Below are 22,623 nucleotides of genomic sequence, written 5' to 3'. Positions count from 1 at the left end.
CTGGGACCTGCTAAATCTACCCACCTTGCCCTGGTCCTATATGGCTTTAGGATGCTTTCTTGCTAGAGGGCTGCTCCTGCCAGCTGAGCGTTGTGGTTTGTTGCTGCTGTCACCACCGACCAAGCTAGGGCTGCATCTGTGTGGGTGGGTCTGGCGCGATATGTCTGCACAGAGAGCTGCCCAAAGCCACAACGCGCCGCAGCCTGGTTTGGATAAGGAGAGGCGAGGCAGGTCGATGCCTCACGCGAAGCAAAGGCGGGGAAGTGAGGGAGGCTGGAGGGAGGCGGGCGGGCGGGCAGGCGGGCGAGGGAGGGAGGGAAGAGGCGGAGTCCCGCGCTTACTCCATTACGCTCCGAGCGCCCATAAACCAGCCTGCGTGCTCTTGCTCGCTGCCCGGGGCCCGAGGAGCGGTGAGTAAACAGCCCCAGGTGGCGAGGCGGCGGGGGAGCCGAGCGCGCACCGAGAGCGCGGCGCGACTCTCCGGCTGAATGCCATTTGCTGGTCGCAGGTGTCAAGGAGGAACTCGGGCGGGGGGAACAGGACGCGGAACTGGATCGCCGCCCGCAGAGGGGAGCGGGCTTGCGCTCCCGGAACTCGGCAAGGCAGGGCGCGGAGACCCGGGGAGGCTCCGGGCCGCCCCAAAAGGCGTCTGCCTGCGCGCAGAAAGAGCTCTGCGCGCCCCTCTCTCTCTGGTAAGAGGCAGGCCTCAAAGTAGGGTCTCCCCTCCTTGGCCTTTCCAAAGCCCACAGGCCAAATGCCCAATCCATGGTTCTCTTTAAACACAGTTTGTTTTTAAAGGGGCGGGGGGCGAAGGGCACTGCCAATTTCCTCTTGACCACCTCGGCTGCATTTGCTCGTCTGTCTCCCTTGCCCCGTTCAGCCTCGCCGCCTCCGAGTTGTGTTTGTTTAGTATCGCATTGTAGAAATACGCTCCGAAAGGTGGTGTCCTCGGGGTCGGTAGTTCACGGTTGCCGCCCCCACCCTTCCCTCTGTTACAAAGGCATGGGTACTGTATCGTTTCCCATCCCAGAGGAGCTCCCATAGAAGGGAGGCCCTTTGCCTGACCGCCCCACGCCCCGTGGAGATTTAGTATAGTATGCATAGGAAGGATGTCTTGAAAACCTGAATGAAAGGCGAGCATCCGGGCTTGCTCCGCTTTCTGGTGTGTGTATAGATATGATTGCTTTCTGACTGTGATTTTTTTCTTTAAAAAAATGTTTAGAGGGTACTCTCGTTTTCCTACTTATATTGAAATACTGCCCCTCAATGAGGCCAAACTTAGATTCACAAAAAGTTTAGGGGTATGCGTACCCCCAGGAAAAAAACACTGCTCTGATAATCTGATTAAGACTGTCAGGACTGTCTCATTGAACTCAATGGGACTTGTTTCTGAGTAAATGGGATCATGCTGTTAAAGTCACATGTGGCCAAGGCTGCATACACACCCTACATTTAAAGCACATCCACGAACTGGGAACTATAGTTTACCCTTCATGTAGCCTGGTACCCTTAACAAACTACAGTTCCCAGGATTCTTGAGGGGTGTCTTAAATGCATGGTATGTATAGTCTTAGGCACATTTGTTCTGTAGGCCCACTGATAAGCAAGTATTGGGTGGGGTGGGTGTGTTATCTCTTCAGACCCTTGAACTACCAAAGTTACTAGCCTGCAAAAAAATAGATACCGTATGTTACCTAGCCTGTTGAAGCTCTGTCCCTCTTCTGCGAACCCATGCTGTCCCTGGAGCTTCTGTTTCAGCTTCTGTTCCAGCCACCTGCATGCATTTCTTGTTTACAGTCTACAGAGAGACCATGCTCTGTTCACACATCTTAAACCCCAGTAATTCAAGTTCAGCAGAAACATCATCTGCAAAGTATTCCTCTTCTGCCTCCTCCATACCATAGCTGTCAACTTTGGCCTTTAAGGGAAATTCCCTTATTCTGAATAGGATTCCTCGCAAGAAAAGGGAAAAGTTGACAGCTATGCTCCATACTACCAAAGCAGTAGGTAGTAAATGCTTTACTGTGTAAATTACTGCTGGAGGAAACTACAGCTGATTGAAGGATAAATGTGAATGCATCTTAGTAAGAGTTATCGGGTCATGCATTGGGGTTGGTTCTGATGCACTTTACTGAGTCTCATTTGCTCAGAAGTAAGCTCTACTGAATCCAGTGAGACAAACTTCCAACGCTTAGGATTGCAACCTGTGGGCATAGAGCCCTGCGTAAAAAAAAAAAAGGTCTGATCTTACATATGGTCCGCTATTCTCAGTCAGTGTGTTTCTGGTTTCGAATTTCTAGAGAGCCAAAAGTGTTAATCTGCTGCAGTAGAAAAAACAAAGAATCTTGCGGCACCTTGAAAGACTAAGGCTAAGATCCTAAGATTCTGCTCTCACAGAAGCAATTTTCAACAACTTGCCCTGCAGCTTCCTGTGCTCCCTGGAAATCTGCTCAGTAAGCCTAGGGAGGGAACCCTCTGGAACAACATTGAGGTCGGGTAATACAGAGGGGCTGCAAGGTGTCCACAGAGGGCTTATGCCACAATAAATCAGTTTGTCTTTAAGGTGCCATGAGACTTTAGGTCTTGGTTGATAATTGTGTCATTCTCTATTGCCAATTCTTAATGCCTCTTAATTTTTCTGGAGGTGTTGTGGAAATGCTGTAATGGCCCAGTTGTGCACAGCCTCCCAATCAGTTATAATTCACGTGTTGAATTTGCCAGTATGCGGCTAAGTCCCACCCCAAAAGTAGTGACTCTCTGGAAAGGGCCTTTAGCTCACATTGTGTGTGTGCATGTGCATGTGGGGGAGGTGGAGGGTTGTAACCAAGTGGGACATTAAGGGTTTGGTATGGTTTCACATGGCAGAATGCTAAATGAACATTAAAAATGGAACAAAATAAAAAATAAACAAATTCCTTCCAGTAGCACCTTAGAGACCAACTACCGTAAGTTTGTTATTGGTATGAGTTTTCGTGTGCATGCACACTTCTTCAGATACATGCACACAAAAGATCATACCAATAACAAACTTAGTTGGTCTCTAAGGTGCTACTGGAAGGAATTTTTATTATTATTTTGTTTCGACAATGGCAGACCAACACGGCTACCTACCTGTTAAAAATGAAGACGGCGCTTGAGTTTCCATCCCTTTTCTTCCCAGATATGCTTTTGCTGCTTTGAAAGCATTAACATAAAAAAAACTTGACCAAAGAAACTTGACTAAAGAAAAAGTGGCCACTCTGAAGAGGGCAGACTTCACGCTTTGAGTTTCAGAGCAGAGAAAGGGAGCGAGAAGCATTTAGGTTTTCTTAGTTGTTAGGGTATATCAGAAGGGTTCTTCTGCATGTACCAATTCAAGGTTTCGGTATTTTATGGAAGTACCGGAACAATTTTGATACCCCAGCGGTGAGTGGAGCAGCTAGGCCCCAGGACCTTCCTTGTACCTAGAGTTATCTATAGCACTCATCCTGTTTTGCTTGTACAAAGCTCACACAGAGGTTCGACAGTGTTCACTCTTTGTTGACCATTTGTTCAGATTTGTTTGTAGGGAGGTTGTACAGAAGTGGACATTCGTCCTGATTTGCCTGCATGGAGCATATACATCTTCCTGTCAATAGGTCATTCCTCCCACATTGCCTATGCATTTCCATGTCACTTTCCTAACTGCAGAAGGCCCACTGAGTTTTCTTTTAAGTGGATGTGTTGTGACAAAGCTCTTCACTTCACTTTAATTGCCCAGACCTAAGTTTCCAGTGTGTGAGTGAATCCATCTTGCAAAAGTTCTTATAAGCTAGACTAGAGGCAACCTACATCTGATTCCATAGCATCCTCCAAAGTGTTGGTGCTGATCTCAGCCCTGTAGACCTGAAGGAGCGTCTCCACCCTCATCATTCAGCCCAGACACTAAGATCTAGTTCTGAGGGCCTTCTGGCAGTTCCCTCACTGCGAGAAGTGAGGTTACAGGGAACCAGGCAGAGGGCTTTTTCGGTAGTGGCACACACCCTCCCATCAGATGTCAAGGAGATAAACAACCTTTAGAAGACATCTGAAGGCAGCCCCGTACAGGGAACATTTTAATGCTGGGTGTTATATGATGTTTCTGTATACGCTGGAAGCTGCCCAGAGTGGCTGGGGCAACCCAGTCAGATGGGTGGGGTACAAATAATAATAATAATCCTGCATATAGGGGAGCCTTCACATTACTTTAGGGCAGGTGGGAAGTTTTCTTGCCCAATTAAATGGAAAAAATGTGCATCTCCTCACTGGTTGTGGTGGTGTTTGTGCAGGAGAACTTGCCAGTGGACTGTGGACCTAGTGCTTGGCTGTTCGTGGTTGGAGTCAGTCAGGGTCGTAATCTTCCAAAATGTACTGAAGTTCCGGAAATTGAGAAAGGGGATTGGGTTAGTGCAGTGGAAGCAGTTTCAAATATTGATTTCGGTGCTTGTGTGAGTATATAAGGTCAGGTAAGATCAAATCCTGAATGCAGCAAGCTGTTAGGTGACAGAAAGTTAATGAATGCATCAAATATGGCATTTGTTTGTACAAGACCCCCCCACACACACACACCCCTACATTTTGTCCTTGCTGGTGCACACACATTTATTACAGAAATATGAGCCCTTCTCCTAAAAACATTTAAATTGCTTTCTGAATACAATGTGTGCATTGAAATACGCCACTTCCTGGCGTGGCCAGACATGCTGGGAAAGGAGGTGTAGCTTATAGTATCAAAATTCCTGCAAAGCCTTTTTCTTCTTCTTCTTTTAAAAAAAGATTTAAATATGACACTAAGACTCTTTGTGCTGCTTGTTGTAGCAGATACCAATTTGATGGTGCAGTTTTATATGCCATAATTGCATACAGCAAAAACTGAAGGGGGGAATCCCCAAAATTGAGTGAATTAAGCAACAACAAAAACATAGGAAAATATGCATTATAGATGCCAGTTGCTTAGTCTAGCATCCAAGAATGCCTCGACTTTGCCCTTGAACATCTCCAGTAAGAGACTAAATGGAAATAATCTTGATCAAAGGTTCTCAAAGCGTGTCGTGCCAGCATCCGCTAAGCATTTTTATATTAAAAAAATCATATCTCCAAAAGTATAATTATGAGGAAATAGAATCCAACAGATGTGCAGAGGGCATTATCTTTTCAGGTCTGGCAAGTAGGCAGATTATGGAAAACAAATAGGAGAATGAGCAAAACACACTGTAGCCAGAAATACTATGCAGTATCTACTGTCCAGTAAATAAACATGATATATTTCAGCCACATCAAAAATTGCATGCAATAGGATAGTATCAAAACATTATCTGGGAGAAAACTTACAGATAAAAATAAAAGAAGCATTATACTGTATTTTAAAAGCTAAAAACTCCAAATAAAATAGTTTGAAATTCAGTTAAGTCTATCTAGGTGTCAGTCCTACTAAGTCTGCAATTCCATAGACATTTACTTGGAAGAAAACTGCACTGAGTGTCATGGGCCTTACTTCCTGAGTAAGCATGGATAGGATTGCACAGTCCGTAATCTAATGAAGAAACAATATTCTGTAATGTTTTTCCTCAATGGGAAAGACCTGTTTCAACCTAAATTCATCCTCATGGAGCTTTTGCTTCATTTCATGTGTGCAAGGCAACATTCAAACATGTGGCCCTTTAAAGAACTGAGGGAAATCTCTTTTGTAAACTTGTAACAACCTTTCTGGCCTCCTGGCTTTGTATCTAAGCCAACAAAACAGTGTTGCACTGAGTTCTAAACAAGACTAGAAAGACGTTTTTAAAAATAAATAAAAAGGCAACAGGGGGCCATTTCAAAGTATTCATAGTAGTAACTAAGTACCAGACTGGAAAGTTAAAAAGCTGAAAATACCCATTTTCTAGAACGACTAATAAACACTATTATAAAATAGAGGCTCCTGATGTTCTAGTCCTCAGAAGTGACTGTTAATGCCAAAAAAGAGTGCATGTAGGAAAGTTAGAGCAAAAGGAGTCATGAGAGAGTGCTGCTAACCACAACCACTTTTCTAGAAAAGTTGGGCAGCAAACGTAGAGAGAACCAGGGTTGGAGTAGTGGTTAGAGCATTGGACTAAGATTCAGGAAGACGTGGGTTCAAATCCTGACCACCCCACTGCCATGAAGCTCATTGGGTGACCTTGAACCAGCCCCTGTCTCTCAGCCTAGCCTACTTTGCAGGGTTGTTGTGAGGCAAAATGCAGGGCAGTATATACACACGCCATCCTAAACTCATTTGGAGAAGGGTGGGATGTGCATGTAAACAACAATTGTTAAAAATAAAAATATGTCTGTTCCAGTATAAATTGCACAACTCTTTGGGATTTTGTGCAATAATTAATTCTGCCACTTGCCCAGCCAGGTTTCATTTCTATTTACAGTGGTACCGTGAGTTAAGAACTTAATTCGTTCTGGAGGTCCGTTCTTAACCTGAAACTGTTCTTAACCTGAGGTACCACTTTAGCTAATGGGGCCTCCTGCTGCTGCCGTGCGATTTCTCATCCGGAAGCAAAGTTCTTAACCTGAGGTACTTTTTCTGGGTTAGCGGAGTCTGTAACCTGAAGTGTCTGTAACCTGAAGCGTCTCTAACCCGAGGTACCACTGTATTTAACTTTCAGCATTTTATTAATGTTGTGGTCTGGTAGTCATTTCATTAAAGAACATTTTCATATACAGCTCTATGTTATTTTGACTAAACCGCTTCTGACACAACGGAACACCATGACGGAAGCCAGAGCACATGGAAATGTTGTTTACCTTCCTGCTACAGCAATACCTATTTATCTACTTACACTGGCATGCTTTTGAACTGCTAGGTAAGCAGGAGCTGGGACACAGCAACAGGAGCTCACCCCATCGTGGGGATTCGAACTGCCGACCTTCTGATCAGCAAGCCCAAGAGGCTCAGCGGTTTAGAGCGCAGCGCCACCCACATCCCTTGCTGGTCACATGACCCAGAAAGCTGTCTGTGGACAAAGGCTGGCTCCCTCTGCCTGAAAGCGAGATGAGCGCCGCAACCCCAGAGTCCCCTTTGACTGCACTTAATCGTCCAGGGGTACTTTACCTTATATTTGTAATGAATGATAATAATAAAAAAACCTTCAGCAACAATGCGGCCCCTGCAGTCAGCAAACTCGTATAGATGCAGAAACAAAACATCCTGAACATGGCCATCTCAGGAGCACAGTTGAGCCCAAGTAGCTGTTGTCAGTGGGAGCTCAGTGCACATACATGTATCATGACAGCAGCACAAGAAGGTAGGTTTGGTTAAAAGATAGTGACTGGCTCAAAGTCACCCTGTGAGCTTCACATCTGAGTGGAGATTTGAACCCAGCTTCCCCAGTTCAAGTCTGATTACTCTGATTACTACACCACACCTGCTAAATGTAATGTCAATAATAATAATAATAATTTTTTATTATTTATAACCTGCCCATCTGGCTGTTTTCCCCAGCCACTCTGGATGCCTCCTAACAGAATATTATTATTATTATTATTATTATTATTATTATTATTATTATTATTAGTGTGATTAAACATTAAAAACTTCCCTTACAGCTAGCTCCACAACCCTCTATGCGAGGTGAATTCATCTCACATTCTCTTCTCTAATTCCATTCACCTCCTTCATGGCCTGCAGCCTTGTGTGTCTTTGGAGAGGGATTCTAAAATTATTGCAAAGTCTTTGTTTCCAAAGTAGACTAAATAAGGCATAGTAAGTGCAAGTGTGCTTAATTATCATAGTGATAATGATAGGCTAGACTTTGGATATTTATTTTTAGCATTGCCTCTTGTGAAACAGCTTCAGAAAATAATTCACAATGCAAATTTTTGAAAACAATTGGACTTCCAATCCCGTTTCTGCGAACTTGTGTGTGTGTGAATATATATTCACATGGTGGGGGGAGGGAAGGAAGTGCTTGACTCCCTCGTCACAAAAACTGTAAATTTGCGTTACTTGTTAGGCTAAAATCATGGTTGAGCAGCAAAAGTGCTTAGGGATTGGGTAATGGTAGCAAAAAGCAACAGGAGATGTGAGTAGTAAATGTCACCTCTTATTAATGGGAAAGAATTAATTTTGTTTACTGGCAGTTGTTTGGCATAGGCAATGGGCAAGTTTCCAGAAGCCTGACAGGTAGGATTTAAGATTAATTAAGCCTTGGTTACTTGATTGCCTATCATGAGTAGGGGCTTCTGGCATGCTAAATTCAATCAACCATCCACCAGTCATGCTATGTCATGTATCTAGAATGGTGAGTTCCATTTCCTCAAATCTCTGACTGTACCCAATAAGTGCTATCTGACCAAAGAGGCTTTTAGCCCCCAAAAAAACTATTGATTGCTGAGTGGGCCCATATTATTGATTCATAGCCTGCCTAAGTTACCTTTTCAAACAAAGACAATTTCCATGTTTTCTTGATCATCACAACAACCCTGTGAAGTTTCAAATAGGTGAACAACTCAAAAACTTAAAATTGTAGTAATATATATTATCTGCTTTCTCTTTTAAATCAGTGGAGGTTTTTCTTGTAATCTCTTATTCTGCTGCTTTTTATTGATGGCTCTGATTTTTAGGGTTTTTAAGATTTTCTATTAGTTTCACTTATTGTAATGCTTCAAATGAATAAAATTGGAAGTATTAAAAGTAACCGGTCCCAATAAAATCAATATTACTTTTTAAAAAGAAACAGGCAATCAGCAAGCAAAGATTTTTTTCAAACTTGCCATTCATCTTTGAAAGGACAACAGAGGAAAGAGGCTACACACACCTCTTGCAGATTAATAGGAAGATAAACTAACCTCTGTGAAGGATATAATTTGTAGCCGGTCCTCATCATTAGTGCATCTGAAATGCTGGGGAGGATCACATGAGTCTTTGCCAACCTGGTGCCCTCCAGATGTTTTTGACTATAACTTCCATCAGCCAAAGCCAGCACTGTGGTGTTGATGAGAGTTGTGGTCAAAAGGATTTAGAGGTCACCAGCTTGGCAAAAGTCTGGGTGAAAAGGAATGCAGAAACAAAATAAAATCAGAGAGCAGCAACAACGGCAATGGTTTAAAAGATTAATGGATATATTTGATGGCATAGTTAATCTCATAATTGGCCCTGATTACTATGCTAGGTTCTTCTGTGGCAAATCTTTGAGGAATCATCACATTCTTGGCATGATGGCGGAAGCCATTGTGGTAGGTTAGCAAGTCAACAAGAACTCTTTTAAGACCCTGTATGTGAGTAAGGTGCTCTGACCACCGTGCCCTGTTGTGCTAGTAGGACTAGCTCAAAAACGAAGTTGAATCTGGCCCATTGGCAGTGATGGTATCAAATGTGAACCCCTGTTATGCATAGACAAGCAAACAAAATCTCCGGCAATTATTATCAAAACAACCTTTAACATTTTCAGACTTTCCAAAGCTCACACTGGGTGCACACTCTGGCAAAGGAACTCTGACAGCACTGGAACCCAAAGAAACAGTTATATATATATATTTAAAAAACAACAACCCTGAAAGCACCAGGTATTTGAGTAGTTGATGGAATTTGAGAAGTTTATCACTGGTCAGTAAATGAATATTTAAATGTACACAAGAAATGCTTGTGACCCTTACACAACCATATTCCACACTGAAACTGCAACAGCAATTATTGTGCTATCTGGGAGAAGCATCAAATTTTCTGAACTGGAAAATAACGTCTTTTAATTGCTTGGAAAAATGTGACTTCCTCGAAGCAGTCTATATGCAAACTGTTTGCTACAAATAAAAGACAAATATGCTTCTCCATGTGAAAAAAAACACAACGGTCTTAAAGAGCCCTTAGATAATCAGCCATTAGCTTTTCATAGTTGTGAGTGAGGAGCCAGGGCTTCCTGCACTGCAGCCAAGAAAGGCTGTTGCTATTTGTGGTGTCTATTAGGATATTAGGAAACTTGCGGATGGCCATGAGGTTACTCTGCCTACTTTACAGCGTATATAGTCTTAAGAACTTGATTCAGCTAATCCCTTGTGATTCATTCCCAAGGGGATTCAGTTATGCTCTTAGTGTCTTAGTGTTAAATACGTGCTTAAGTAGAATGCTGAGTCAAACTCCTTGACTTTTATCTGCTCTACAAAAATAACTATATTTATACACAGTTGGTTATGCAATATGCCTTCTGGGCTGGATGCTGTGCTCCTGCAGCAGAACATATGATCTATACTAGGGTTTCAGTGTTGGAGCAAAGGGCTTGTTTGTCCTTTTGCTTAGACGCCAAGAACCAGTTTTGCCTCCTGCATTAGGTAAAGGTAGGCAAAGGACCCCTGGATGGTTAAGTCCAGTCAAAGGCAACTATTGGGTGCAGCACTTATTTCGCTTTCCATGTCGAGGCAGCTGGTTTTTGTCTAGACAGCTTTCCGGGTCATGTGGCTAGCATGACTAAACCGCTTCTGGTGCAACGGAACACCGCAACGGAAGCCAGAGCGCACGGAAACACCGTTTACCTTCCCACCGCAGAGGTACCTATTTATCTACTTGCGCTGGTGTGCTTTCGAACTGCTAGGTTGGCAGAAGCTGGGACAGAGCAACAGAAGATCACCCCATCGCACAAATTTGAACCACTGACCTTCCAATCGGCAAGCCAAGAGGCTCAGTGGTTTAGACCACAGCACCACCCGCACCCCTATGGCATTGGTACCATGGTGGCAGCAATTGACTCTGCTTTGCCAGCGCTCAGTTAAAGCCCCTGTACAGTATCTCCCCATGGATTTGCTCCATGCTGCTTTTATTGGGCAAGAACAGGACACACAAGCCTCTCCCAGACTGGAGAGCTGCCCTATGGGATATAGCACAATCAACATGGACTTTTAGAAGAGTGGGAAAGCCCCTCACTAAATACAACACAGCTGTACAAGAACATAGTCTTAAGGTTACACTATCAAATTCAAATGTAATTATATTCTTTATTACGAAATGGATTCATTCCATTATTGCACTGGAGGCATTCGGAAAATCCTGCAAACTGTGTTTTTTTATTATAGCAAATAAAGGCTATACTGACTTCTTCCAGTTCTCAAACTGGGCAAACCGAGATGTTTGAGGTACAGGCTTTTCGCAATCATGTATTATTTTTAAATATCTCTCCTGTAGCTATTGGGGGCAAGGGAGGTACATGTGCACAATGTATCATGTGTGGCAATTGCATTGGACTTCCTTCTAGAAGATGTTGTATCCTAGCTTTGGAAGTCCCTGCTGTCCTAGAAAGAAAAATAGGAATAGCACATTTTCTTGCCCCGAAGCACAAAATACGTATTGGGCAAATCACATTCCCAACGTTTGACACTCTCAAGACATGTAGGTGGCTGCCTCCCTCCCACTCTCATGCTACGATCTTATGTAGAGTACACTTACCTGGGAGTACACCCTACTGAGCACAGAGGGACTTGCTTCCAAAGATACATGCAAAGGATCATACCATCAGTTTCCTAACTTTCAAAAGAGGTTGACAGTAGCCTTTGCCTTGCTGTTCATTTTGCCTCGCATACTGCTGCTTGTGCCTGCCAGTAAAAGGTACCATAACTGACACACACTCACCTTCGTAAATTTGTCTTGCTAGATATTACTGCTGCTGCTACTGCTGTATCAGAGGTGTGCTTAGCCTGTCCTGGAAACCGAGCAGTTAGTGTGGCGTCTTCAGCTCTCATGAATCAGTTACCAGCTGAAATCAGACAGGCGCCGAGTGTGGTGATGTTTAGGCACCTGCTAAAGATATTTTTGTTTGGGAAGGCTTTCCCTGGGGTGTAACTCAGTCGTTTATGGAAGATCAATTTTATATTTGAGGAAATGTTTTTTAAAGCATTTGCATGGGTGGCTTTATTGGTCCAGTATTCATAGAATTGATTTTATTCTCACAAGTTCATGTTCCTGTGTTTTAATTCTGTTTAACAGTGTGCTCCACTTTGATGGGTTTGTGCCATGAAATGGTCTCTACATTTGAATAATGATAATAATAATAATAATATCCCAGCATCCTTGTTTCTCCCCTCCCGTATTTTATGCTCACAGCAATACTGTGAAGTAGCTTAGACTGAGAGATGGGAAGTGGCCCAAGGTCGCCCACTGAGGTTCATGGCTGTGTGGGGCTTTGATCCCCGGCCTCTCACATCCTAGTCCAACGCTCTAAACATGACAACACAGCGGCTCTACTTTTCTTTTCCTCTACTCTGATGGTGGTGCTGAGATATATATGATTTCTGCTTAGCATCTTTGCTGCTGTAACTGCAAATTGTACGCAGATGGGTCAGGCTTATTAACTTTCTTTTTTGATGGAGAGGCTCTTGGGATATCTTGTGGAGCTGGAGACAAAAAAAGAGTCTTTGATTAAAAGGTCTCTTTCTTACCAAAATCTGTTCAGTTCACAGCAGGGATGTGGCACCTGCTCAGTTCTTCTGAGGGAAGCCTCTCCAGATCTGAGGAAGGAATTAAATGACTTTGTTTCCCACATAATGAAGCAGCTGCAGGAAGTTTTTTGGGGCCCACTTTTTTAAAAGAAAAATTGGTTAAAACTGAAGTTTATTTCAGGTGCCGATGTTCTCCTTATTTTCCTATCTTCCTTTAATGATGACTAATTGCACAGTCCTGAGACCAAATAAATATGTATAGAACTACACACTAAGGGATTAATATAGTGCCCAAATTTATACCAGATGTGTTGAAATATTAAAATGTAAATTTTAAAATGACTTGATTAAATGAGAGCCTATCCACTTATCTGCAGCCTTTTAAAAAGAATAATAAAGCAGTGCACATTTTATTTCCTTCTGACCAGTGCCCTGACATTAAAGGAACTCTCTGTCAGGAGTAGGTAGGTAAGTAGGGCTACTTGCAAACTGGTTAATCAATTTTGCCACCTCTTTGACTTGAAGAGGAGTAGAAATTGCTGTCCTTAGGATATGGGTTAGGAATTCAGCATACGTTTCAACCAGCAGTATGGCTCCCTCTCAAACTGGCAACATTGGATGAGACCTGTTCCTGGTTGCATTGACGTGGAAGTTATTTCCACTGCTCTTAAGAATAAGTGCCAATTATGGGAAGGAGGAACAAGAGCAGGGTACGTATGCGTGACCAATCCCAGATAAACTTTACATGTGAATCAGCAGAATAAGGTTTTGGACCACCAATGATGCATACTTTAGCTCTTACCAGCCATTCTCCTAGAGTCTAGACCACACTGTTTCTTAAACAATCATCTTACAACTTGGCTTAATCACCTTGAGCTCATGATAGCACAGTATTTAAAACAAGGGAGTTTGTTTAATCCACCTTTAATTACAGAGGCCATGCCTGTTCATCTCATTTAAAGCACCTTGGGCTTGGCTTACATTTTTCAACCATTTAATTGTCAATTTTTGCGCAAGCCACTTCATCTACCGATTTGCCCCGTGAAAAACAAAAACAAAAAACCTGCTTCTGTCAAAACTTTGCAAACATATCTTTCTTCCATTACTGAATGGCACTTAATTACAGAATATAAATGCCAAGCTATGAAAGAGAGCAGAGCAGTTTGCTGCTCCTTAGGAAAAACTAACTGTGCTTTTGAAGTGCTGTGGGCCCATTGTGAGAGAGGCCGCCAGGGAAAAAAAACCTACCTTGACGTGTTGAATATTAATATATCTTTATTTCACTCGCTCATAAATGCATTTCTATTTGTTTTGAGGAAAGTATGAAGAACCTGTGGGCCCTCCAGATGTTGTAGAACTATGGCTTCTGTCACCATCCCTGACCATTGGCCATGCTCAATGGGGTACACCAATATCTGGAGGATCTCAAATTCTTCACCTTTGCTTTAAGACTACTTCTTACTTAAAATGCAGCTCAAACGGATAAATAACCATGACCTTTCACAGCCTGACTCAAGCTTTGTCTACTCCTATGTTCCTTCCAAGGCAAAAACTTAACATGTGTCTGCAACTGTATGTTAGACAGATCAATAGAAAATATGGCAATCAACACTCTTGTGGTAGCTACCCTCACTCTTGTGACTGCTACCTCAAGGCTCATTTTCTTCAGAGCAGCAAAAGGACTGATCCATCTTATCCATATATTCATGATTGTGAGAACTTTCCTAAATATTTATTCCAAAGTAAAACACATAGATTAAGGTAGGGCTGAGCGAAGCCTAAAGATGCCAAGAAAACAATGTGTTGGAGGATGGAAGAGATTCTTCCCATGCTTTTACCACCCTGATTATGTGAACAAAAAAAAAGATGGTTAAAATTAATTCAGGCTAAGCTAATCTACTCGAAGCAATTATGATAATGTGGCATAAGGCTGCAATTCTAACCCCAGCTGTTTATCTTGAGTCCTGAAATACAGACATACATTCACTTACTAGTTAGGAATAAGAGAACACCCATTTACAGATTTCCTGTTAAGCGCTAAAATGTTATTTGTTTTGTTTGTTTGCAAAATTCTATCCCACCCTTCACTGTCAAACCAAACTGCATGAAACCAACCAATAAACATCGAAACATGCAATTCACTCCATAAATCATTCTATCTATCAACATACTACTAGATAGGCCAGGACTCCTAAATCAGAAGGTCTGGAGAAAAGGGTAGATTTCCAGCTGGCCCCCAAAGATGGCCAATGGTGGTGCCAGCTGGACTTCGGGGGGGGGGGGGAGATTCTGCAACTAGTCCCAGAAGAAATTCCACAACTTTCATACAAAGTGGGATGAAAGGAAGGCGCCATTTTCAGCCGGGTATCAGATGCGACTTTGTGTTTTGTTTGCTTTAGCTTATCGTGATGCCGGAAGGTGACATGGCAAAGCCACTCCTCGGCCGACAAAATGTTGGAAGTAATGCAAGCCTCGTCCCAGCCGCTGGTAACTCAACGGTGGGGATCCTGGGCAGTGGTGACTTTGCACGCTCCTTGTCTATGCGACTGGTGTGCTCAGGTTTCAAAGTGGTGATTGGAAGCCGGAACCCAAAGCGCAATGCCACCCTCTTTCCATCAGCAGCTGAAGTAACTTTCCAGGCAGATGCTATAAAGAAGACAAATATTGTCTTTGTGGCGGTTTTCAGAGAACATTACACCACACTCTGCGACCTCAGCGATGAGCTGTCTGGCAAAATCCTGGTGGATGTAAGCAACAACGATGAAATCAACCATCACAAAGAATCAAATGCTGAGTATTTGGCATCACTTTTCCCAGCATGCACTGTTGTCAAAGGATTTAACGTCATCTCAGCGTGGACGTTACAGTCAGGCCCAAGGGACGGGAATAAGCAGGTACTGTTCTGATTTATCAGTTACGTATATACATCCAGACCTGTCACAATCGGAGAGAAAGAAAATGTGGCGGGAGAGGGGAGAAAACATGGCTAAAAATACAGTTACAATACATTTTTCTCATACCTGTGATCAGGGCTCTTTGCAGTTTGGAGATATCTTGTACAAACAGCACACAGCCTGCTGTCTTGCATACAACTCAGCTTCTCAGCTTCCTTTAAAGTAAAACACTAAATTCTGGGCCTCAGAGTTGCGAGAGCCATGATTTTTATGGAAATGGATTGATTATCTGATTGAGTCAAACAGAATTAATTCAAACAATCAATTAAGATGTCTTTATAATCTAGTGACAGCCCTTGTGAAACAAACAAACAAAAAACGCCACCCTCTCTGGTGTTCAGGTTCTCTAGGAGTCTAGGTCATAGCCTAAAATTACCTCAAAATTCAAGAAACTTGGGAAAAGGAAGTACATATGAGTCAACAGAGGCAAAGGTGTACACATGAAATGTTCAGATGTGTCCGTATTATTGCTTTGTATGGCACTCGCCATGCCATCGCTCGTCCTCCTTCCCTTGAACCCCTTACCTGTGCTCCTGGCCTCTGCTTGCCAATCGCTGCCATCACATGTCATCTGTTTCCTGCAGGTCTTCATATGCTCGGACAACCAAGAAGCCAAGCGTGCCATTGCCGAAATCGCTCACACGCTGGGGTTCACCCCCGTGGACATGGGCTCCTTGTGCTCAGCTCGTGAGATTGAGAATATTCCGCTGCGGCTTCTCCCTGCCTGGAAGATCCCCGTCTTCTTGGCCCTGGGTCTCTTTCTCTGCTTCTACACATACAACTTCATCCGGCAAGTTTTGCACCCTTACATCCGGGAGCAAAAGAACAAGTTTTACAAGATCCCTGTGGAGGTCGTCAACACCACATTGCCTTGCGTCGCCTACGTCATGCTGTCCCTCGTCTACCTGCCTGGAGTGCTTGCGGCCATTTTCCAGCTCTACCGCTGCACCAAGTACAGCCGGTTCCCTGACTGGCTTGACCAATGGCTGCAGCACAGGAAGCAGATAGGTCTGCTAAGCTTTTTCTGTGCAGCTCTGCACGCTGTGTACAGCTTGTGCCTACCCATGCGGCGATCCCATCATTACTCGTTGCTCAGAGATGCTGTCAATCAGGTACTGTACTTCCGATTCTTTGGTCTGTTCTGTCTGCAAATGATGTGGGTGTAAAAAATGCTGGTGTTCTACCAAAAAGTCTGTCACTTGTCCCTAAGATCAGCCTCCATACCTGAGGACTGAAAAGTGGACAATTTAGCACCATTAAAAATTTGCAGTTTGGGGCAGAGGAGATTTTGGGAAATTACAGGGCAGATAGCTTAATATCTGAACCAGGAAAAGGGGCGGAAAACATTATTAAAGCTAAAATTACCAAGCACATAGTCTTGCATAGTTTCTGCAAAGATAAGTCCTGTCTCACTTGAGAGTGTCAAATAACTATATAGATAAGGGTGATCCAGTAGACACTGTGTACTTGAACTTTCAGTTTTTCATTCTGCCCCCTCACCAAAGTCACTTTATGTGTACTTTTATGGATCAGTAATTGGCTAAAGAACAGGAAGCAGAGAGTAGGAATAAATTGACAGTTAAGACAGTGGAGGGATTTAAGTAGTCTGGTCCTAAAAAATATCTGTACTGGGACCAGTGCTTTTAACTTGTTCACAAATGATCTAGAATTATTTGTCATATTTATTATTATTATTATTACTTCTACCCCAGCCACTCTGGGTGGCTTTCAACAGAACATTAAAAACATAATAAAACTTCAAACATTACAAAACTTCCCTAAACAGGGCTGCCTTCAGATGTCTTCTAAAAGTCGGATAGTTGTTTATTTCCTTGACATCTGATGGGAGGGGGTTCCACAGGGTGGGTGCCACTACAGAGAAGGCCCTCTGCCTGGTTAGAGGTGATTAGTAAGGTGGCCAAGTTTGCTGATGACACCAAATTGTTTAGGCTGGGTAAGAACAAAACAGGTTTGCAAGGAGCTGCAGAAAGATATTTCCAAACAGGGCAAATGAGCAGTAAAATTGGCAAATGCAATTCAGCGTAAACAAGTGTAAAGTGATGCAGGTTGGAGGAAAAAACCATAACTTCACATGTACACAAATGGGGTTCTGAGCTAGATATGCCTGACCATCATGATCTTGGGGGTCACAGTGGATAGCTTGATGAAAATTTCAACCCCGCTGTGTGTACTAGCTGTGGAAAAGGCAAATTCCCTCATTTGGAAAATAAGCTGCCAATATCATAGTGCGTTATACAAATCTATGCTGCGGATGCACTTGTAATACTGTCTATAGGTCTGGTCTCCACACCTCCAAAAGCATTTTGTACTGGGGGGTGGGGCGGGGAAGGTGCAGAAAAGGGCAATCAAAATTATCAAAGGCCTGGAGCAACTCTCATTTGGAGTAAAGGTTGGAATGTCTGTGGCTTCTTCATTTTAGGGGGGAATGGCAAGAAAGGGTGGACGTGGCAGAGGTGTATAAAACCATACCTGATGTGAGGAAAGTGGATACACACATACACACACACTTAAACTATGGAATTCGTTATCACAAGGTGTAGAAATGGCCACCAATTTGGACAGCTTAAAAAGAGAATTAGACAGATAAATCAAAGATAAGGCTACCAGTGACGATGAATCATGCTGACTGCATACTACCCACCCCCCACCCCCGTATCAGAGACTGTCTGCCTCTTAAGTAGCAGTTGCTGGAGATCACAAATTGGAGAGTGCTGTTGTCGCCATGTTCTGCTTACAGGGCTTCTCATGAGCAGCTGATGGACCATTCCGGAAAACAGGATGCTGGATGAGATGGGCCTTTTGTCTAATAGCAGAGATCTTCTTACGTTCCCCAAAGCATCGCATGGGATTCTCAATGCAGCTAGTGGAAATATATTCCACATTAGCAGTCTTAGAATCACAGCCTAAGCAATACTGATGAATGCAAGATGCTGTGATGAGTTAGTACTTTTCATTTTTTTTTTTTTTTTTTTTTTTACTTCTGCTAATATTGTCTGAGCCTCCTTCCCGATCACCTTGCTATATTCGGTGCAAGGGATGCAGTCCCCCAACAGCATTTATTTCTCTTCTGTGATTCTTGTAAATAAATCCCTTGCAAGCCGTTGGTGCCCATTTCCCTCTTTTCTTGTGTTGTTTCTTTCTCTCCCCCCCCCCCTCACAAAATCCTTGCTTCATGAATCGCATTGATTTTAATGGAATAAATGGCTGGGTCTAAGTGTCAGTCTCTGTAATATAGTACAAATCCCATTTCTTTGTTTCCATTAGCCTGAACGCTTCTCTCCTAAATGCACTTAAACCAAATCCCATTAAGCCCTGAGCAGTCAAGTATTCAGAGAGCGACACTTGTGGACTTCGCTCGAAACTGGAGCTGATTTCACATATTAATTGCAGCCTTCAATGGCAAAGCATGGTCTGATCATGGAGGTGCCAAGTTATTGGCAAGCCCTGCAGAGGTCAGTGGGAAATTCAGGCTGATACAACAGTGGTGTTGCGTATTTGACGTTCTCTGGTCCAAGAGGTGGGAAGACAGTCTCTTGTGAACAGGGCTGCACTCTTCTGGAAGGAGCAGGTCTGTAGCTTTGGTGTACTCCTGGAGTCACGTTTGTCACTGGAGGCCCTCAGTGGCTAGGAATACCTGTTTCCAGTTACAGCTGGTTCACCAGCTACAGCCCTTTTGGAACAGAAGCGAAGCCACTGTAACTTCCAGCTTGAATTGCTGCAACTTGCTGCAAGTGGGTCTGGCCTTGAAAACAACTAGGAAACTTCAGCTGGTCCAAAATGCAGCAGCCAGGATTGGCTTCCATTTAACACACATAAACCCCTATATCCTTTTAAATGTGTTGCGGAGGGGGGATTTTTTAATTAAGTATTTTGTGTTCTTTTCTTTTTTATTTTAATGCTGTGAACTGCCCTGTGATCTTCGGATGAACTTAATTTAATTGTTTAATAAATAAATTTCCAGACCCAATTCAGGGTCCTCACATTAGTGACTTAGGCCCCAAAATGTCTGAAAGGCTACCTCCTTTCTTAGAAACCTCCTCAAGTTTTAAGATCAAATTACCTTCTTGATAATTCCACCATCCTCAGAAGTTTAATGGGAGTTGGCAGCACAGGAGAGGGTATTCTCTGTGGCAGTCGCAAAATATAATTTATAAATTATGATGATGGTGGTGATGGATGAAATATAAGGGTGCTTGATGGACAACATTGGTGCAAACTCATTTTGTCCAGGAAAGGAGGCAGGTTGCACCAGCAGTAGATAGAGGCCAATGGCAGAATTAAATGCCCATAGACTGGAGTGGGAGTCAGCCAGGTACTGGTGCAGAATAATTTAATCATTGCCACCTTTGACAGAAGGGCCACCAGGCAGCTGCTGTTAAGAAAAAAAACCCCTTGAAATTGCTTCATGGGTTCAGAGCGAACTCTGCGTATCTTTTAAACCCTCTTTTGTTGCTCCTACACACCTTTGCTCTTGTTCCTTCAGGTGGAGAAGAAAACAGATCCATGGGTAGAGGAGGAAGTCTGGAGGATGGAGATGTACATCTCTTTTGGCATCATGGCCTTGGGCTTGCTGTCCTTGCTTGCCATAACCTCACTTCCTTCCATCTCCAACTCTCTCAACTGGAGGGAATTCAGTTTCATTCAGGTAAGTGCTGCAATTCAAGGGTTTTTAGAGAGGGAGGGAGGAAGACCGTTCCCAGGGCCAAACCAGACACAACAGGGCTGTTGTTCACATAAAAAGCAAGGGGTGTTTTTCTAATATCATTCCAGTGCAGGGGGGCTGGGAACAACCTTCCTTTTTTCATTTTCACCGTTAATGAAAGTAGTTCAGAAGATTGAAAAGAAGTGTCAAGAGCTGTTTTAGCCATGCCCAACTATAAAGCATTTGAACAGCCCCTTGGTTTAAGTTCCTTTGGGGCACAGGATGAGTGTTGGGGTTCTTTGGACCCCAGACAGTTCTGCAGCATAGATTTGACACTTAAGAACTGATTGATTTGTGGCTGCCACCCTATATTAAATATAGAAAACGTCAGCACCAAATACATTCAATACTAGTTCAAATCCATTTTTGTTATTTTCCTTTACATTTTGTCATTTGCTATTTGTTCCTCAACATTGCATTACCCTAACAGAGGACTTTGTTGTTCCTCTGCCCCCCAGTGGTGAAAGTTTGTGTTTGTGTGTGTAAAAACTAGTTTAGAAGATCTCTACTAGGGGACATGCATGTTGTAAAATGACATCAAGAATTTATTTTCCATGTATGTGTATATACAGTCCACTGCACACTTCCTTAATAATACTGAATCCAATGGCCATTTACTTCTGACCAAATATCCATAGGATTGCTCTGCTCTTTCTTTTTTAAGGAAGCCATTGGACTAAGACAATGGTCTGGATACTGAACTGCCCTTCCATAAACAGAAGGGACTCCCAAATCAACAATTCTTCCTGTTAGAAGAGAGCGGTTAGGGGTTGGAGGAAAGGGAGAGGTCATTTAGATCAATTCCCCTGCAGCCCCCCAGCACACACCCCAAGCTGTTCTGGAGTGTCCCCTCTATACTCTGGAACGGATTTGCAGAGGACATACAGTGGGAACCCGCCAAAAAAAAAAAAAAATCTCCACTAGCAGCAGGATCTCATGAGCAGAGTTCCACTCTCAGGAACTTAGGATCAATGCCAATGACTCATCAGAGACAAATCACTGGAAAGTATCCTGCTCCAGTCATCGTATCTATTTTAGGCTGAGTTTTAGCTGCCTGAGTTTTGCTCATTTGTAAGAAAGGAAAGGCTTGTGTTACAATTGTTCCATACCTATAGTTAAGAGTGGTTTGTGGTGGTGGTGGTGGTGGTGAACTTTTACAAATCATTACTTAAAATTGACCCGATTACTTGGCAATCGACCTGATGACTTTGTGCCAGCCTTTGACCAGGAATGTACCGGTAAATGTGAGGACAGCTCATCTGATCAGGCCAATCCGCTGTAAGAGTCTGGGAATTTGAAAAGAGTAGCTTCATTCTGCCCAAGTAAATGCCCCAGAAGCTCATATATTCCAATCAACATAATCTGGCCTAACAACAACAACAACAACAAAAATGTCAGCTTTACCCATTCTAGCTCCTATCCCACTCAAATTAGTTATATCTACATCCCATTGAAATCAACAGCTTAGCAGTTTGGTTAGGAGGAGGTAAATCAGGGCCGTTCGTGCGTGGTGGCTTTGTCCAGTTGGCTGCTCAGGATGCCAGGAGCCCCAGAGAACCCACACACACCTTGTTGGAGGTCCCAATAGATACACCTGTTTCAAACACTACGGCATCCACCCTCTCCACCATGATACCATTCCTAATCATTTTTCTCTTTCCAATCTCTTGTTCTTTTCGGATTTGCCCCCCCCTCCAAATCTGTGTCCCTTATTGTAACAAAGCTAAAGTATACACATATTGCCTATATGCCTCCCCCTCCCCCTCCATCTGCTCCCCCCTGTCTATTTTAGCATTCAGGGACCTGTCATGCCTGTTCTATTGGCGCACCATTCGCATGGCTACTACCAATAAATTTCATTGGTTTGGGACCTAATTAAAACTTACTTGATCTGGATGGAAGGCCTTCTTTGGGGATAAGGCCTATTTCAGTGCTGCTACTCAGGTGCATCCCAACCCTGTGCTTACTGAGAAGTAAATCCCACTGAGGAAAGTGGGACTTGCAGCCAAGGAATTGTGTACTTTATTGGATTGTAGCGTTGGGTAAGATATACATACAAGGATAAGTAACGCTTGGAGAAACAAGACTACCAAACTCCAGCCACATCACTGAAAACAATGTTGTTGTTGTTGTTCTTCTGCTCCCCTTTTCAGTCCTCCCTTGGCTTTGTCGCTCTGGTGATCAGCACTCTGCACACCCTGACTTACGGCTGGACCAGGGCCTTTGATGAAAGCCAGTACAAGTTCTACCTGCCTCCCACCTTTACTCTCACGCTGCTGGTACCATGTGCTGTGATCCTGGCCAAACTCTTTTTCCAGCTCCCTTGTATGAACCAAAGACTGCGGCGCATCAGGAATGGGTGGGAGAAGGGCAGGTATGTCAAGTTCACCTTGCCCAGAGCATCAGGGGAATTTTCGAGTGGAGAAAGCAGCAGCGCTGTGTGATCCAGCATCTCTCTCTCTCTCTCTCTTCCATCATGACAAGTTTTCAAAGAGCACTATGAAGATTCTGGGGGTTTTTTATATAGTTTTTGTTTGTTTTTTGAAGCTTGTAAGTTTG

General features: G+C 43.4%; 1 protein-coding gene across 2 annotated transcripts; it reads left to right on the top strand.

Annotated features, from left to right (window-relative positions):
* Positions 1 to 328: 328 nt before the first annotated feature.
* On the top strand, positions 329 to 22,610 carry STEAP3 (STEAP3 metalloreductase). Of its 2 annotated transcripts, none has more exons than XM_033163597.1 (5): positions 329 to 410; positions 14,787 to 15,281; positions 15,926 to 16,453; positions 19,846 to 20,007; positions 22,218 to 22,610. In XM_033163597.1, the coding sequence occupies exons 2-5, from the start codon at positions 14,796 to 14,798 to the stop codon at positions 22,506 to 22,508; spliced, it is 1,467 nt and encodes a 488-aa protein (XP_033019488.1). In that variant the 5' UTR covers positions 329 to 410; positions 14,787 to 14,795; the 3' UTR covers positions 22,509 to 22,610. The 2 variants fall into 2 exon arrangements, with proteins under 2 accessions (XP_033019488.1, XP_033019480.1); XM_033163589.1 differs by having other exon boundaries at positions 342 to 692.
* Positions 22,611 to 22,623: the final 13 nt, after the last annotated feature.

This window comes from Lacerta agilis, chromosome 1 (genome assembly GCF_009819535.1).
Source record: "Lacerta agilis isolate rLacAgi1 chromosome 1, rLacAgi1.pri, whole genome shotgun sequence".
Lineage (NCBI taxonomy): Eukaryota > Metazoa > Chordata > Lepidosauria > Squamata > Lacertidae > Lacerta > Lacerta agilis.
Note: the sequence above shows the minus strand (reverse complement) of the source record. Positions and strands in the feature narration are given on the sequence as shown.